The sequence below is a fragment of the Culex pipiens genome, chromosome 3 (genome assembly GCF_016801865.2).
Source record: "Culex pipiens pallens isolate TS chromosome 3, TS_CPP_V2, whole genome shotgun sequence".
Taxonomy (NCBI): Eukaryota; Metazoa; Arthropoda; class Insecta; order Diptera; family Culicidae; genus Culex; species Culex pipiens.
In genome coordinates, this window is record NC_068939.1 from 163,833,109 (window position 1) to 163,851,387 (window position 18,279).

At 35.5% G+C, this 18,279-nt stretch overlaps 1 protein-coding gene across 1 annotated transcript; it reads left to right on the forward strand.

Moving 5' to 3' along the window:
* The first annotated feature begins 1,314 nt into the window (after positions 1-1,314).
* LOC120420460 (elongator complex protein 1) lies at positions 1,315-13,570 on the forward strand. The gene is made up of 4 exons (XM_039583482.2): positions 1,315-1,792; positions 1,858-4,830; positions 12,992-13,362; positions 13,429-13,570. Exons 1-4 carry the CDS (start codon positions 1,401-1,403, stop codon positions 13,491-13,493), a joined length of 3,801 nt encoding a protein of 1,266 aa, XP_039439416.1. The 5' UTR covers positions 1,315-1,400; the 3' UTR covers positions 13,494-13,570.
* The last annotated feature ends 4,709 nt before the right edge of the window (positions 13,571-18,279 follow it).

Below are 18,279 nucleotides of genomic sequence, written 5' to 3' on the forward strand. Positions count from 1 at the left end.
GTGATGCCCGGCTCATCCCAGCTTGTGGCAGTGCCACGATACACGAGGATAGATCGCCCAGTATTCGGAACGATCGAAAAGGTGATAGCTACGGATGCCGCACGTTCAAGGCGGTGGAGGTAGCCGATTGTGGCGAGTTTGGCCGTGGAGATCATGAAACCGTTCCTTAGAATTTTTAAATCTTCTTTGTCCTTCTGTGAATCGTGGTAGAGATATTTTATAAGATCACGGTGTTTTTCACAATTATGACATGGCATTGTAGGACATTGTGCCAAATAAAGAACGAACCAGAAAAAAAACCCGTGCCATTTACAAGACGCAAAGAAATCACAAAAATAAAAATAAGGCTTAATAGGTACAAAAACAGAATTTCTTTGTTTTTCAAATATTTGAGGAAATACATATAAATGTCTAAAATGTCCAACTCTTATCACAATGTCTGTGCTCTTATTTCCTCCAACTGGCTGTTCTCATTCAGTCCGTTCTGGTCGCTCTTCCTGTTGACCTTCAGTCACAAATTTTACAGTAAAAATATATTTTTTTCCATTTTTCCGGACGTAATTTTTCTTTTATGATTTTATTGGAATATTTAAAAAATCAGCAGAAATCGACAATAACCCACATCGGCCACGTTTTGTTCATGAATCTGGTAAGGCCAATATTTCAGATTAACTGGTCTGACCTCGGGTCTGACTGTGGATGGTTGCTCTGCTAGCCTTGTCCAACGAAGGCCATATCCTGCTTCGAGGACCGTTGCTCAACGAAAAGTGCGCTCGTTCCGATCGACCAGGTTTGTTATCCTGCACAAATCTATCATGTTCCGGATAGTGAGAGCTCTGGGAGAATGAGCCGGACGTCACGAACAGCAACCTTGACGATGGAAAACAGGAATAATCCGTATTTTGTTCGTCGGTGAGAACCGTGTTGATGTGGAACAACAACAGAAAATTTGTGACAAGTATTTTTTTACCATCGCAACCCCGGTTTACTAGGATTTGTTTGGCGGGTTTTAAAAATCATCCATGTCAAACGGCGGGGTTTAAAAGTCATTGTTTATGTTTTTGACATTAGTTTACATAAAGAATATGAGATGGGAATGGAATGTCAAATCAGCGCTAATCAATTAGCTAGTTGACGAAAATCAGCTCTAATTAATTAGTGTAAACATGATTGATTAACTGTGTCCTGCCCCTCGGGGCGTACTTTTCGGTCGCCCCCTTTCAAATTCACTTCAAACTTTTAAAACCCGCAGCACTGCTGCACCAACACACTCTCACACCGTTTTTGACGTTTCTCACCATCTCATTTCACAACAAAAACCAAAACAACGTGCGCTCGTTCGCGGTTCGTTTCGCAAATTTCCGTTCCTCAAAAAACAAGTGCAATCCCCGGTCGTCACAATGAAGAACCTGTACCGGCTCGCCACCCAGAGCGTCACCCTCGGGTCGGACCTACCACTGACCGCGTCCTCGCTTTTCGTGGTCGATTCCAACAACAGTGCCGTACTTTACGTGGCATCCGCGGATTCGTCGGATTACGGTGTGTTCCGGGTTGATCGGTCCGGTTCGTCGGTAGCGGCTCGGTTGGTGTCGGTTCCCGGGGAGATTGTCGGGCTGGAGCATTTGGCGTTGAGCGATGAGCTGTGCTTGGCGACGGCCGCGGGGGAAGTTATGGTGGTGAACTTGGTGGGGGAGGACGGGGGGAGGGAACCGGAAGAGGTCACCTTTTGCGGTGGGGGGTTGGAGGCCATGGGGTGGAGTCCGGAGCAGGAGGTGGTGGTTTTTGTCGATTGGTGAGAATCTTAATTGTTATTTTGGGTTTTTTTTTAGGAATAACTGAAGATCTTTCGTTTTTCAGCACTTTGAACGTGGTCACAATGAACAGCGCGTACGATCCGATCAACGAGGTATCGCTGCAGGAGGACACTTTCGGGGATCGGGAGTTTATGAGCGTGGGTTGGGGCAAGAAGGAGACCCAGTTTCACGGGTCGGAGGGAAAGGGAGCGCGTACGAAGAAGAAGGAAGAACCGGTGGAGGTGGATTTGGGATCGCTTGATCGTCGGGTGAAGATCAGCTGGCGCGAGGACGGAGAGTTGTTTGTGGTCGGGTTTTTGGGTCCATACGGGAGGGCGTTCAAGGTGTTTAGCAAGGAGGGTGCGCTGCAGTTTACCTCGGAGAAGTGCTGCGGATTGGAGGTTGCGCTCGGGTGGAGACCTTCCGGGATGTGGATCGCGACTCCGCAGGTCTTGCAGGACAAGTACGTGGTGGCGCTGTTCGAGAAGAATGGGTTGAAGCATCGGGAGATAGAACTCCCGTTCAATCGCGCTGAAGAAGCTGTTGAAGGTCTTCACTGGAGCAACGACTCGGAAGTGCTGATCGTTCGAACCTTCAAGACATCTACGGCTAAAAGTTGCCTGTATTTCTACACGATCGGCAACTACCACTGGTACGTTAAGCAGTACCTGGAGTTTGACAAGCGCATCCTCGGAGTTCAGTGGGATGCAAAGTACTCGGAAGGTCGGACGCTGCACGTCCTGCTGGAGAACGGTCAGTACGAGGTTTCCCGTTGGGACTTTGCCGTCGATCACTCTACAGGTCAAGCGAGAAGTGACGAATCGCTGGTCGCCGTGATCGATGGACCACAGGTCCTACTGACCAACTTCCGAGGGGTCGTTGTCCCTCCGCCAATGTGCGGCTTCACGCTGAAAAGCGATCGTCAAATTAACGGTGTTGGATTTCTGCGAAATCCAGAAGGTCCATGGGATTCCAATTGCTTTTTCGTGGTTGATTCTACCAACAAGATCACCTTCTACCAACCGGAGTTCACGGAGGGGACTGTTCGTCGACTTGCTGGTGTAAAAACTCTTCCAAAAGACCTCGAACTCGGTCCCGGAACCTTCTCGCACTGGTTGTGGCTCCGAAACGATCTGTTGATCGTCGCCGATGGCTCCAACTTTGTCAAGATCTTCAAGATCGTCGAAACCAAGCTCGAGCCGCAACTCTCGCTGGAGATCGGATCGCCAGGCGATCGCATCGGCTGCATCGAGTCGGTCAGCGGCAACGCCGCACTGATCGAACTCCTGACCGGTCAGACGTTCAAGCTCACCTTGGAACGCGGCATCGGACTTGAGGAGTCCACCAAACTGCCCGAGTTCTGCGAGCAGCTGCGAGTTCATCCCACCGGCAAGGTCTACTCGCTCCGAAACCGGCAAAATTTGTACGCCAACGGGGTGAAGATCGCGTCGGACGTAACCTCGATCTTCCTGACGGAGCGCTACCTGCTGTTTACCACGATCGCCGAGTTGAAGTTTGTGGACGTGGCGAACGGTGACGCGATCGTGGGTGATCGTCGCGTCGAGCGCGGCTCCAAGCTGGTGGTGGTCGTGCCGAAGGCGGCCCGCACCGTGTTTCAGCTTCCGCGCGGGAACTTGGAAGCGATCACGCCACGCGTGTTGACGCTGTGCCTGGTGGCGGAACATCTGGACGGGTTGGAGTACCACAAGGCGTTTGATATCCTGAGGAAGGAGCGGATCAACTTGAACTTGATGGTTGATCACAACCCGGGGTTGTTCTTGGAGAATCTTGATCGCTTCCTGGAGGAGATCACCAACGTCAACTGGTTGAATCTGTTCATAAGCGATCTTCAGAATCAGGACGTGTGTCGGGAGATGTACGGCAGTAATTACGCGGGCCGGGAGGTTCCCGTGATCGACGGGTACTCGGTTGAAACCAAGATCGAGCAACTCTGCGATCGCTTCCTAGTAGCAATGAACAAAGCAGAGTCCAACGAAGCTTACATCCTGCCCAAGATCACCTGCTACGTCAAGAAGGGGCTGCTCGAGCAAGCCCTGCAGGTCATCTGGGACCTCAAAAAAGCCCAATGCCAAGAAGGAGCCGCCGAAGAAGCCCTCAAATATCTGCTCTACCTCGTGGAAGTCAACGACCTGTACAACGTAGCCCTCGGAATGTACGACTTTGGTCTCGTCCTCTTCGTCGCAACCAAGTCCCAAAAAGACCCCAAAGAATATCTCCCCTTCCTGAACGAGCTCAAACGCTTCGACGAAGACTACCGCAAGTTCCGCATCGATTGCCACCTTAAACGGTTCGAGAAAGCCATCGAAAACATCTCCCGCTACGCGGACGACGAGCCCAAGTTCCAGGAAGCGCTCCAACTTACCATCAAACACGGACTCTACCCGAAAGCGATCGTCGCCTACCGCAGGCACGAAACCTACTACCAACGAATCTGCGCCAGCTACGGCGACCACCTCCGTCAGAACGCCAAGCAGACGGACGCCAGCTTGATGTACGAAAAGGCCGGAGATTACGCGCAAGCGATCGCATCCGCCCGGAACGCCGTCGATTGGGGCCGCTGTCTGCGACTGGCCCGGCTAGCCGGCTACGCCGACGACGAGCTGCGACGACTTGTGCAAGCGTTGCTTCCGGCCGTGCAGGAAGCGGGCGAGTATCGCGCGGCTGCGCGATTAGCTAAAGAGTACTTGAAGAACGATCGGCAAGCGGTCGAAATCTTGCTGAAGGATCACCTGTTTGAAGAGGCGCTTCTCGAAGCCGACGGAGACCTTGTTGACAAAGTTATTCTTCCAAATCTTGACGAATACCTGCAAACGCTCATCCAGAAGCTTCAATCGGAAAAGGAAGAGTTCTTGAAGCACAAGGATCGCCTGCTGGCGGTGAGGGTGGAAAAGGAAAGGAGGAAGGCGGAACCGCACCACGACGAGGAGGACGGTCGGGACGTGGAGGACTGTGATCTGTACTCGGACGTGTCGACGGTGGCCTCGTCAAGGCATACGAGCAGCTCGGGACGGTCGGGGTAAGTGATTTTTGGTTTCTAGTTTGTTAGTTAACTGTATCTTTAAACATCATAATCAATGAAAATCGTGAAAATATGAACAAAATTCGGAATTCCATAATCATTCTCCCTTTCGAGATATTCGGCCTTTCGAGGCGTTTTGCCGTCTGAGCAAAAGACAAAATTCGGCCTTCCGAGATTCTGCCTTTTGAGTTTCGGCCTTTTGAGGCAATCCCATTATTTCATCACTACCATTTTGGCCACCATCTTTGATTCAAACGTTATAAATCACTTTACAGTAGTTAAGGGGTCATACAAGCTCGACATTCAAAAATAAGACAACGGAAAAAAAATCAAAAACATCAAACAATTAAAAAAATCCAATAAATGAAAAACAAAATAATTAAAAATTTTGGCTTTTTTGGTAATCTTGGTCTGCCTTGGTTCTGCCTCTTTCATCAATTTTGTAATTTTGGTCATTTTGGTCATTTTGATAATTTTGATCATTTTGATCATTTTTGATCATTTTTGTCATTTTGATCATTTTGAAAATTTTGATCACTTTGGTCAATTTGTTCATTTTAGTCATTTTGATCATTTTGTTCATTTTGTTCATTTTGATCATTTTGATCATTTTAGTCATTTTGGTCATTTTGACCATTTTGTTCATTTTGGTCATTTTGAACATTTTAGTCATTTTGATCATTTTAGTCATTTTGGTCATTTTGATCATTTTGATCATTTTGATCATTTTAGTCATTTTGGTCATTTTGGTCATTTGGTCATTTTGGTCATTTTGGTCATTTGGGTCATTTGGGTCATTTTGGTCATTTTGATAATTTCGTTCGGTTTGGTCATTTTGATCATTTTGGTCATTTTGTTCATTTTGGTCATTTTGATCATTTTAGACATTTTGGTCATTTTGATAATTTCGTTCGGTTTGGTCATTTTGATCATTTTGGTCATTTTGATCATTTTAGACATTTTGGTCATTTTGATAATTTCGTTCGGTTTGGTCATTTTGGTCATTTTGTTCATTTTGGTCATTTTGATCATTTTAGACATTTTGGTCATTTGGTCATTTTGGTAATTTTGGTAATTTTGGTCATTTTGGTCATTTTGATCATTTTGGTCATGTTGTTCATTTTGGTCATTTTAGTCATTTTGGTCATTTTGGTAATTTTGGTCATTTTGGTCATTTTGATAATTTCGTTCGGTTTGGTCATTTTGATCATTTTGATCATTTTGGTCATTTTGATCACTTTGATAGTTTTGATCATTCTGGTCAATCTTGTCATTTTGATCAATTTGCAATTTTAATCATTTAGTTCATTTTGATCATTTAAGTCATTTTGGTCATTTGGTTATTTTGAAAATTTTGATCATTTTGGTCATTTTGACCATTTTGTTCATTTTGGTCATTTTGAACATTTTAGTCATTTTGTTCAGTTTGGTCATTTTGATCATTTTAGTCATTTTGACCATTTTGTTCATTTTGGTCATTTTGATCATTTTGATCATTTTGATCATTTTGATCATTTTGATCATTTTGATCATTTTGATCATTTTAGTCATTTTGGTCATTTTGGTCATTTGGTCATTTTGGTCATTTTGGTCATTTCGGTCATTTTGGTCATTTTGATCATATTAATCATTTTGGTCATTTTGATCATTTTAGACATTTTGGTCATTTGGTCATTTTGGTAATTTTGGTAATTTTGGTCATTTTGGTCATTTTGATCATTTTGGTCATGTTGTTCATTTTGATCATTTTAGTCATTTAGGTCATTTTGGTCATTTTGAAAATTTTGATCATTTTGACCATTTTGTTCATTTTGGTCATTTTGATCATTTTAGTCATTTTGGTCATTTTGGTCATTTTGAAAATTTTGATCATTTTGACCATTTTGTTCATTTTGGTAATTTTGATCATTTTGGTTATGTTGTTCATTTTGATCATTTTAGTCATTTTGGTCATTTTGATCATTTTGGTAATTTTTGTCATTTTGGTCATTTTGGTCATTTTGGTCATTTTGATAATTTCGGTCATTTTGGTCATTTTGATCATTTTAATCATTTTGGTCATTTTGGTCATGTTGGTCATTTTGGTCATTTTGGTCATTTTGGTCATTTTGGTCATTTTGGTTATTTTGGTCATTTTGGTCATTTTGATCATTTTGGTCATGTTGTTCATTTTGATCATTTTAGTCATTTTGGTCATTTTGGTAATTTTGGTTATTTTTGTCATTTTGGTCATTTTGATAATTTCGTTCGGTTTGGTCATTTTGATCATTTTAGTCATTTTGATCATTTTGGTAATTTTGGTCATTTTGGTCATTTTGATAATTTGGTTCGGTTTGGTCATTTTGATCATTTTGTTCATTTCGGTTATTTTGATCATTTTATTCATTTTGGTCATTTTGGTCATTTTGGTCATGTTGTTCATTTTGATCATTTTAGTCATTTTGGTCATTTTGGTCATTTTGGTAATTTTGGTTATTTTGGTCATTTTGATCGTTTTGGTCATTTTGATCGTTTTGGTCATTTTGATCATTTTAGTCATTTTGTTTATTTTGGTCATTTTGATCATTTTAGTCATTTTGGTAATTTTGGTCATTTTCGTCATTTTGGTCATTTTGGTCATTTTGATCATTTTGGTCATTTTGATCATTTTGATCATTTTGATCACTTTGGTCATTTTGGTCATTTTGAAAATTTTGATCATTTTGGTCATTTTGACCATTTTGTTCATTTTGGTCATTTTGAACATTTTAGTCATTTTGATCATTTTAGTCATTTTGATTATTTTGATCATTTTGGTCATTTTGAAAATTTTGATCATTTTGGTCATTTTGACCATTTTGTTCATTTTGGTCATTTTGAACATTTTAGTCATTTTGTTCATTTTGGTCATTTTGATCATTTTGATCATTTTGATCATTTTGATCATTTTGATCATTTTGATCACTTTGGTCATTTTGGTCATTTTGAAAATTTTGATCATTTTGGTCATTTTGACCATTTTGTTCATTTTGGTCATTTTGAACATTTTAGTCATTTTGATCATTTTAGTCATTTTGATTATTTTGATCATTTTGATCATTTTAGTCATTTTGATCATTTGGTCATTTTGGTCATTTCGGTCATTTTGGTCATTTTGATCATATTAATCATTTTGATCATTTTGGTCATGTTGGTCATTTTGGTCATTTGGGTCATTTGGGTCATTTTGGTCATTTTGATAATTTCGTTCGGTTTGGTCATTTTGGTCATTTTGTTCATTTTGGTCATTTTGGTCATTTTGATCATTTTAGACATTTTGGTCATTTTGGTCTCGTGGCGCAGGGGTAGCGGCTTCGGCTGCCGATCCCGATGATGCTATGAGACGCGGGTTCGATTCCCGCCTTATCCACTGAGCTTCTATCGGATGGTGAAGTAAAACGTCGGTCCCGGTTTCTCCTGTCTCGTCAGAGGCGCTGGAGCAGAAATCCCACGTTAGAGGAAGGCCATGCCCCGGGGGGCGTAGTGCCAATAGTTTCGTTTTCGGTCATTTTGGTCATTTTGGTAATTTTGGTAATTTTGGTAATTTTGGTAATTTTGGTAATTTTGGTAATTTTGGTCATTTTGGTCATTTTGGTAATTTTGGTAATTTTGGTCATTTTGATCATTTTAGTCATTTTGATCATTTTAGTCATTTTGGTCATTTTGGTCATTTTGTTAATTTAGTTCGGTTTGGTCATTTTGGTCATTTTAGTCATTTTGAAAATTTTGATCATTTTGATCGTTTTGGTCATTTTGTTCATTTTGGTTATTTTGATCATTTTAGTCATTTTGGTCATTTTGGTCATTTTGAAAATTTTGATCATTTTGACCATTTTGTTCATTTTGGTAATTTTGATCATTTTGGTTATTTTGGTCATTTTGGTCATTTTGATCATTTTAGACATTTTGGTCATTTTGATAATTTCGTTCGGTTTGGTCATTTTGATCATTTTGGTCATTTTGATCATTTTAAACATTTTGGTCATTTTGATAATTTCGTTCGGTTTGGTCATTTTGGTCATTTTGTTCATTTTGGTCATTTTGATCATTTTAGTCATTTTGGTCATTTTGGTAATTTTGGTAATTTTGGTCATTTTGGTCATTTTGATAATTTCGTTCGGTTTGGTCATTTTGATCATTTTGTTCATTTTGGTCATTTTGATCATTTTGATAGTTTTGATCATTCTGGTCAATCTTGTCATTTTGATCAATTTGCAATTTTAATCATTTTGTTCATTTTGATCATTTAAGTCATTTTGGTCATTTGGTTATTTTGAAAATTTTGATCATTTTGGTCATTTTGACCATTTTGTTCATTTTGGTCATTTTGAACATTTTAGTCATTTTGTTCAGTTTGGTCATTTTGATCATTTTAGTCATTTTGACCATTTTGTTCATTTTGGTCATTTTGATCATTTTGATCATTTTGATCATTTTGATCATTTTGATCATTTTGATCATTTTGATCATTTTAGTCATTTTGGTCATTTTGGTCATTTGGTCATTTTGGTCATTTTGGTCATTTCGGTCATTTTGGTCATTTTGATCATATTAATCATTTTGGTCATTTTGATCATTTTAGACATTTTGGTCATTTGGTCATTTTGGTAATTTTGGTAATTTTGGTCATTTTGGTCATTTTGATCATTTTGGTCATGTTGTTCATTTTGATCATTTTAGTCATTTTGTTTATTTTGGTCATTTTGATCATTTTAGTCATTTAGGTCATTTTGGTCATTTTGAAAATTTTGATCATTTTGACCATTTTGTTCATTTTGGTCATTTTGATCATTTTAGTCATTTTGGTCATTTTGGTCATTTTGAAAATTTTGATCATTTTGACCATTTTGGTAATTTTGATCATTTTGGTTATGTTGTTCATTTTGATCATTTTAGTCATTTTGGTCATTTTGATCATTTTGGTATTTTTTGTCATTTTGGTCATTTTGGTCATTTTGGTCATTTTGATAATTTCGGTCATTTTGGTCATTTTGATCATTTTAATCATTTTGGTCATTTTGGTCATGTTGGTCATTTTGGTCATTTTGGTCATTTTGGTCATTTTGGTTATTTTGGTCATTTTGGTCATTTTGATCATTTTGGTCATGTTGTTCATTTTGATCATTTTAGTCATTTTGGTCATTTTGGTAATTTTGGTTATTTTTGTCATTTTGGTCATTTTGATAATTTCGTTCGGTTTGGTCATTTTGATCATTTTAGTCATTTTGATCATTTTGGTAATTTTGGTCATTTTGGTCATTTTGATAATTTGGTTCGGTTTGGTCATTTTGATCATTTTGATCATTTTGTTCATTTCGGTTATTTTGATCATTTTATTCATTTTGGTCATTTTGGTCATTTTGGTCATGTTGTTCATTTTGATCATTTTAGTCATTTTGGTCATTTTGGTCATTTTGGTAATTTTGGTTATTTTGGTCATTTTGATCGTTTTGGTCATTTTGATCGTTTTGGTCATTTTGATCATTTTAGTCATTTTGTTTATTTTGGTCATTTTGATCATTTTAGTCATTTTGGTAATTTTGGTCATTTTCGTCATTTTGGTCATTTTGGTCATTTTGATCATTTTGGTCATTTTGATCATTTTGATCATTTTGATCACTTTGGTCATTTTGGTCATTTTGAAAATTTTGATCATTTTGGTCATTTTGACCATTTTGTTCATTTTGGTCATTTTGAACATTTTAGTCATTTTGATCATTTTAGTCATTTTGATTATTTTGATCATTTTGGTCATTTTGAAAATTTTGATCATTTTGGTCATTTTGACCATTTTGTTCATTTTGGTCATTTTGAACATTTTAGTCATTTTGTTCATTTTGGTCATTTTGATCATTTTGATCATTTTGATCATTTTGATCATTTTGATCATTTTGATCACTTTGGTCATTTTGGTCATTTTGAAAATTTTGATCATTTTGGTCATTTTGACCATTTTGTTCATTTTGGTCATTTTGAACATTTTAGTCATTTTGATCATTTTAGTCATTTTGATTATTTTGATCATTTTGATCATTTTAGTCATTTTGATCATTTGGTCATTTTGGTCATTTCGGTCATTTTGGTCATTTTGATCATATTAATCATTTTGATCATTTTGGTCATGTTGGTCATTTTGGTCATTTGGGTCATTTGGGTCATTATGGTCATTTTGATAATTTCGTTCGGTTTGGTCATTTTGGTCATTTTGTTCATTTTGGTCATTTTGGTCATTTTGATCATTTTAGACATTTTGGTCATTTTGGTCTCGTGGCGCAGGGGTAGCGGCTTCGGCTGCCGATCCCGATGATGCTATGAGACGCGGGTTCGATTCCCGCCTTATCCACTGAGCTTCTATCGGATGGTGAAGTAAAACGTCGGTCCCGGTTTCTCCTGTCTCGTCAGAGGCGCTGGAGCAGAAATCCCACGTTAGAGGAAGGCCATGCCCCGGGGGGCGTAGTGCCAATAGTTTCGTTTTCGGTCATTTTGGTCATTTTGGTAATTTTGGTAATTTTGGTAATTTTGGTAATTTTGGTAATTTTGGTCATTTTGGTAATTTTGGTAATTTTGGTCATTTTGATCATTTTAGTCATTTTGATCATTTTAGTCATTTTGGTCATTTTGGTCATTTTGTTAATTTAGTTCGGTTTGGTCATTTTGGTCATTTTAGTCATTTTGAAAATTTTGATCATTTTGATCGTTTTGGTCATTTTGTTCATTTTGGTTATTTTGATCATTTTAGTCATTTTGGTCATTTTGATAATTTAGTTCGGTTTGGTCATTTTGGTCATTTTGGTCATTTTGGTCATGTTGTTCATTTTGATCATTTTAGTCATTTTGGTCATTTTGGTAATTTTGGTTATTTTGGTCATTTTGATCGTTTTGGTCATTTTGAAAATTTTGATCATTTTGTTCATTTTGGTCATTTTGAACATTTTAGTCATTTTGTTCATTTTGGTCATTTTGATCATTTTAGTCATTTTGGTCATTTTGACCATTTTGCTCATTTTGGTCATTTTGATCATTTTAGTCATTTTGGTCATTTGGTCATTTTGGTCATTTCGGTCATTTTGGTCATTTTGATCATATTAATCATTTTGATCATTTTGGTCATGTTGGTCATTTTGGTCATTTGGGTCATTTGGGTCATTTTGGTCATTTTGATAATTTCGTTCGGTTTGGTCATTTTGATCATTTTGGTCATTTTGATCATTTTAGACATTTTGGTCATTTTGGTCATTTTGGTAATTTTGGTAATTTTGGTAATTTTGGTAATTTTGGTCATTTTGGTCATTTTGATCATTTTAGTCATTTTGATCATTTTAGTCATTTTGGTCATTTTGTTAATTTAGTTCGGTTTGGTCATTTTGGTCATTTTAGTCATTTTGAAAATTTTGATCATTTTGATCGTTTTGGTCATTTTGTTCATTTTGGTTATTTTGATCATTTTAGTCATTTTGGTCATTTTGATAATTTAGTTCGGTTTGGTCATTTTGGTCATTTTGGTCACTTTGGTCATTTGGGTCATTTTGGTTATTTTGATCATTTTGGTCATTTTGATCATTTTGGTCATTTTGATCATGTTGTTCATTTTGGTCATTTTGATCATTTTAATCATGTTGGTCATTTTGATAATTTTTTGACATTTTGGTCAGTTTTGTTTTTTTGATAATTTTGATTCAATTCGTAATTTTGGTCATTTTGGTAATTTGTCATCTTGGTCATTTTGATCATTATTTTCAATTTGATAATTTCGTAATTTTGGTCATTTTTGATAATTTTGAACATTTTGATCGTTTTGGTCTAATGGTCATTTCGTAATTTTGATAATTTTGAGAATTTTGATAATTTTGATAATTTTGATAATTTTGATAATTTTGATAATTTTTTTTTCATATTGATTATTTTAGTCATTTTGGTTTTTTTGTTATTTTTTTTTGTTTTTTTTTCAATGTTGAAATTTTTTTATTGGATGTTTTTTTTTCAATTTTATTTTAATGATTTTTTAAAAGAGACAGAAGCGAAGAAGGTTTTATCTCTTACTCTTAGTTAGTTAGAATCCGTTTAAAATCTTGTTAAAAATCTAAGTGGTCACCCTGAAAACTGAAATCTATAATCTCCCTTTCTCGCCTCTTTCCCCCAGCAAATCCCACCGCTCGAGCAAGAACCGCCGCAAGCACGAGCGCAAGCTGCTCAGCCTGAAGCAGGGCAACCCGTTCGAGGACATTGCCCTGGTGGACGCGCTTCACGCGCTCGTCCTTCGAATCTGCGGCCCCGACCGGCAGCACCACATTCGGTCCGTGTGCAAGGTGGCCATCGAGCTGGACAGACTGGGGGAAGCCAAGACGGTTCAGCGGGACTATGGGGCGCTGTTTGGACTGGTGCGGTACTCGCTGGACGCGATCTGGATCCCCGAGATGGTCGTTCCAGGCAGTGGTCAGGATGTGGAAGCGACGGCACAGCTGACGGGGGATTTGACGCAGGTGCAGAACGTGCAGCACTACGCGATGATAAGTAAGAGATGCGAGTTGAGGGGGTGTTGGAGTTTGGGAACTCATTTGGTATTCTTTATTTTTGCAGAACCTCATCAACGGTACAAGCCAGATATTCAGAGCATATCGTGGCAGTTTGAAGTGCTGAAGTAAGACGAAATCCTTGAAGTTGTTGCTTATTGGAAATAATTACAAAAGTTACGAATAAGTTTAAAGTGAAGTGTACAAAATGCAGTTTGAATTCCTGAAAGAACGTCCCTTTCTTAACTGATTGAATTGTCCTTCGGTTTGGATCAAGGTAAGTGCAATAATTAAGACTTTAATGAAATTAAAAATCAACACAACATCCAATAACCTTCCCCAATCAACCAAACCAAATAATTATAACTTGCATCATCTTCCAGCTTGCTCGAAAAGCCACACACGACGCGTTACACAAAACGTTGCACAGTTTTGTCAGCATCGCCTCTATTACGGCTTGTGTTTTCTTGGTTCAAGCGAAAGTTAGTCAGGAAGCGCTCACCACAAACAGTCAACGCGACGGCCGGTCCGTTGCCCAACTTGCTTGCAAAATTAGATTTTTACTCCACACAACTCACCGAACCAATAAAGCTAATAATTTTCCACACTCGAGTGGGTTAGGCTGAGGTACGGATTGCCCATTACCAGCTTGGCCAAATTTAAAATAGTGCAAATTAGGTAGAATAGACGGAGAAGGCGATGGCGAAATGGGCGCACCCGCGGTGGCGCTGCATTCTTACGGCGAAACATTAAAACACCTGTTTGGGGCGACCGGGTGGATGGTCGAATAAAGTCATAAATTATAAATTATGTTTGCAACTTACACATTGATGTTGTGAACACAGTATGCATGATGCGTATATTTTTTTTAATCACTCCCGAAACACAAACTGTTGGATGTTATGAAATGCATATAAATAGAATTAAAAAAATAAAATTATAAAGGAAATGATTATCACATGAATCACACATTTTTAACATTTGTTTGATTAATTTATTCGATCAAATCAAAATAACATCAAACTTTAATGTAAATTCATCGTTCAAAACAAAAAAAAATAAGGGAAAAGTAGGCCGTTTTGTTTCTCTAGAAGGATAGGAAACGTTGACTGTTTCACAGCGGTATTGCAAAAATAGTAGTTTATGCAACAAGTTGCAAAAAGAGGATTTTTTCAGTACGAGTCGTACATTTATCCAACGAGGTTCACCGAGTTGGATAAATACGAAGAGTGCTGAAAAAATCATGTTTTGCAACGAGTTCCATACAAAAATTTTTGCAATTCCAAAAAACACACACTGAGTGGTATTTTATGTAAAATTTTCATGGATTTTGTCAATAAATCGTTTAAATCAAAAAATGTTGAAAAGTGTTACTTTTCGAAACAAGTGCTGAAAAGAAAAGTTCAACTTGTCAGCACCCATTTGAGTGCTGAAAAGTAGAACTTTTCAGCATTTATTTTGAAAAGTGTTGCTATTCGATTCTGTTATTTTTGGTACAGAAAAGTAGGCTATTTCGTCGTTCAAGAATGACAGGAAAAGTAAGTAGTTTCACGACGGGATCGCAAAAAAATATAATTTTTGATTCTGTTATTTTTGGTGAAGAAAAGTATGCCATTTCTGGATCAACACGAGAAAAGGGCGGATAAGCATTTTGACAGTTTGAACTATTTAGCTATTTTTCAAGTTTTAGGTAACTTTTTCTCCAAATTCTAAATGAGAAACAACACAGAAAAAAAATGATGGTAAAATTCATCAGGAAATGGTGACAGATTTTGTGGCAAAAAAAAATGATTAGTTTTACCTCAGAAAATGCTGAATTTTTATCAGTTTTTGATGAATATTCATCAGGTTCACATTTTTACACATTTTTTATGTAATATTACTCAAAAAAGAGATAATATTCAACCTGGGTGATGAATAGAGCGAATGCGTAACGTGATTTCCGAATGATCCCACTTTGTTTACATCTACAAATTAGGAAGCTGTTCAAGCACAAGCATGACTTTTCCTTACTGATAAATGAGCTGTTTATGTTTAGTTGTTTGTGTTTCGTTTTGGCTAGTTTTTCATATTTTTTGCTGGATAATTGTGTGTGTGTGAATCAAATTAAGATTAAGATAGCTTCTGGATGGATATAACCGCATCGACTCCATAAACAATTTCAATTCATAATTTTTAAAAATTACGATCTCGCCTTCAACTTTGTAAAGATTTCTTAACATTATCGTCAGGTCCACAAAAGCCAAAAAAAACATTCTGAACAGAAAACTTTTTTTTTTAAATTATCGATAACAATACTCTCTACTTCTAGCGAACAGTAAATTGGTTCCACTTTGACAGTTCAAAATTGAGGCCGTTTTGCGAACCACTTTTCAGCAACCAGTATTCAACCTACCAAATTTTCAACATTCAGGGTTGTTACGGACGGCGCGGATCGCGCGGATGGCGCGTTTCGCGCGGATAGCGCGGATTTGGCGCGGATTTGCTTACTAATTTTGTTCAGGCGCGGATTTCACGCGGATGGCAATTTTGATAAATAAATAGATAAATAGATAGAATTACTTTCAAGTTAATAAGAAAAATATTATCAAGAATTACGAGAATGTGTTTTTTTTCCATTGAGTGCAATTTCAATTTCTTATTAATAGATTTTTTTCTGAAAATTTTTGTTTGTATTTTCTTAATACGAACCGTCGAAAAATTAAGATGAAGTATATGTAGAGATTACTCTATGTATGGTTGAGAATTTCTTAAATAAATTTATTACTACACTTAACTCATTTCTTAATATATCCGGCTCTGAATATGTATTTTCTTTTGAGTTTTGAGTAATGGTTTTTTAACCTTATTTATTTTTAATTTTATAGTGGATATATTCAATTTGCCTTTGAATTTTAGATGGAAAAAAATAGAAATATTTTTTCTAAATTTAAACATTCTTGGTGAAAAAAAAGATCAGAACATTCAAAAATTAATGCTCCATCATTCAAAATTAAAATTTCAAAAATTCGAAACTTTTTTTATATTTTAATAGTTTTTTTTATCAAAATTTTTAAAATTCAGCTTAAAAAAATTTCGGATTCCTAAAATCGTAATTTAAAAAATCCTAAATTTCTAAATTCAGAATTTTAAAAATCTGAAATTCAAAACTCCAAAAAACTAAAAAATCGAAAATTCAAAATTCAATGAAAAATTCAAAATAAAAATAAATAAAAATAAAATTTGAAAACTAAAAAATATTAAATTTAAAACAATTTTGCAAACAAAAAAACGGAAATCTCAAAAATCTCAAATAAAATTTTCTTAAATTCTTAAATTCTTAAATTCTTAAATTCTTAAATTCTTAAATTCTTAAATTCTTAAATTCTTAAATTCTTAAATTCTTAAATTCTTAAATTCTTAAATTCTTAAATTCTTAAATTCTTAAATTCTTAAATTCTTAAATTCTTAAATTCTTAAATTCTTAAATTCTTAAATTCTTAAATTCTTAAATTCTTAAATTCTTAAATTCTTAAATTCTTAAATTCTTAAATTCTTAAATTCTTAAATTCTTAAATTCTTAAATTCTTAAATTCTTAAATTCTTAAATTCTTAAATTCTTAAATTCTTAAATTCTTAAATTCTTAAATTCTTAAATTCTTAAATTCTTAAATTCTTAAATTCTTAAATTCTTAAATTCTTAAATTCTTAAATTCTTAAATTCTTAAATTCTTAAATTCTTAAATTCTTAAATTCTTAAATTCTTAAATTCTTAAATTCTTAAATTCTTAAATTCTTAAATTCTTAAATTCTTAAATTCTTAAATTCTTAAATTCTTAAATTCTTAAATTCTTAAATTCTTAAATTCTTAAATTCTTAAATTCTTAAATTCTTAAATTCTTAAATTCTTAAATTCTTAAATTCTTAAATTCTTAAATTCTTAAATTCTTAAATTCTTAAATTCTTAAATTCTTAAATTCTTAAATTCTTAAATTCTTAAATTCTTAAATTCTAAAATTCTTAAATTCTTAAATTCTTAAATTCTTAAATTCTTAAATTCTTAAATTCTTAAATTCTTAAATTCTTAAATTCTTAAATTCTTAAATTCTTAAATTCTTAAATTCTTAAATTTTTAAATTCCTAAATTCTTAAATTCTTAAATTCTTAAATTCTTAAATTTTTAAATTCCTAAATTCTTAAATTCTTAAATTCTTAAATTCTTAATTTTTAAGAAGAAAACATTTCTAATATTTTAAATGCAATTTGTTTCGGAATGAAATTTCAGTGAGGAATTTGAAATACAATTTGTATTAAAATTCATAGATTTTGAATTTTTAGAATTCTTAAATCTTAAATTTAATTATATGAAATTTTAGAATTTGGGCTTATATTTTTGAAGTAAAATTTCATTTATTAGATTTTTTAATTTTGTTTTATATTGGTTTATAATTTTCTATTTTGTTTATATTGGTCAAAGTTATTGATTTGCAAAAAAACTTTTTTTTGTGACACTTTTCTTGACGTTTCTTGAGGTATTTTTTAAAAGGATTTTTTGATTTCATTCCTTCAAACATAAAACGAGTTTAATTTTTCTATCAAATATTTTCTGTTTTAGTTTTTTTCTTTGGAAATAACATTTCTTGATTGTTGGTCGCAATTTTTTTTTATATGGCGCGGATTTCGCGTGGATTAAGGTTTCGGTCGGCGCGGATTTGGCGCGGATTTTTTTTTCGACTTTCCCGTAACAACCCTGAACATTTCAAAATTCAACTTTTTTTTTCTGTGAATAGCAATTCTTCCCAGCTACCATTTAACACAACGGGTTTTGTAAAATAGTTGCATATTGCCAGGGAAATTGCAAAATGGTTGCAGCTGTCAAAATGCTTATGTGCCCTTTTCAAAAGTTGCTCCAGATTTCGACATTCTACAATGACCGGAA

What these genes read in the sequence shown, in the direction of transcription:
- LOC120420460 (XM_039583482.2), top strand. Translation starts at nt 1,401, where the DNA reads ATGAAGAACCTGTACCGGCTCGCCACCCAGAGCGTCACCCTCGGGTCG. An exon ending in AGCAGCTCGGGACGGTCGGG is followed by an intron (nt 4,831 to 12,991) that starts GTAAGTGATTTT and finishes TCTTTCCCCCAG; the next exon opens with CAAATCCCACCGCTCGAGCA. An exon ending in GCAGCACTACGCGATGATAA is followed by an intron (nt 13,363 to 13,428) that starts GTAAGAGATGCG and finishes TTATTTTTGCAG; the next exon opens with AACCTCATCAACGGTACAAG.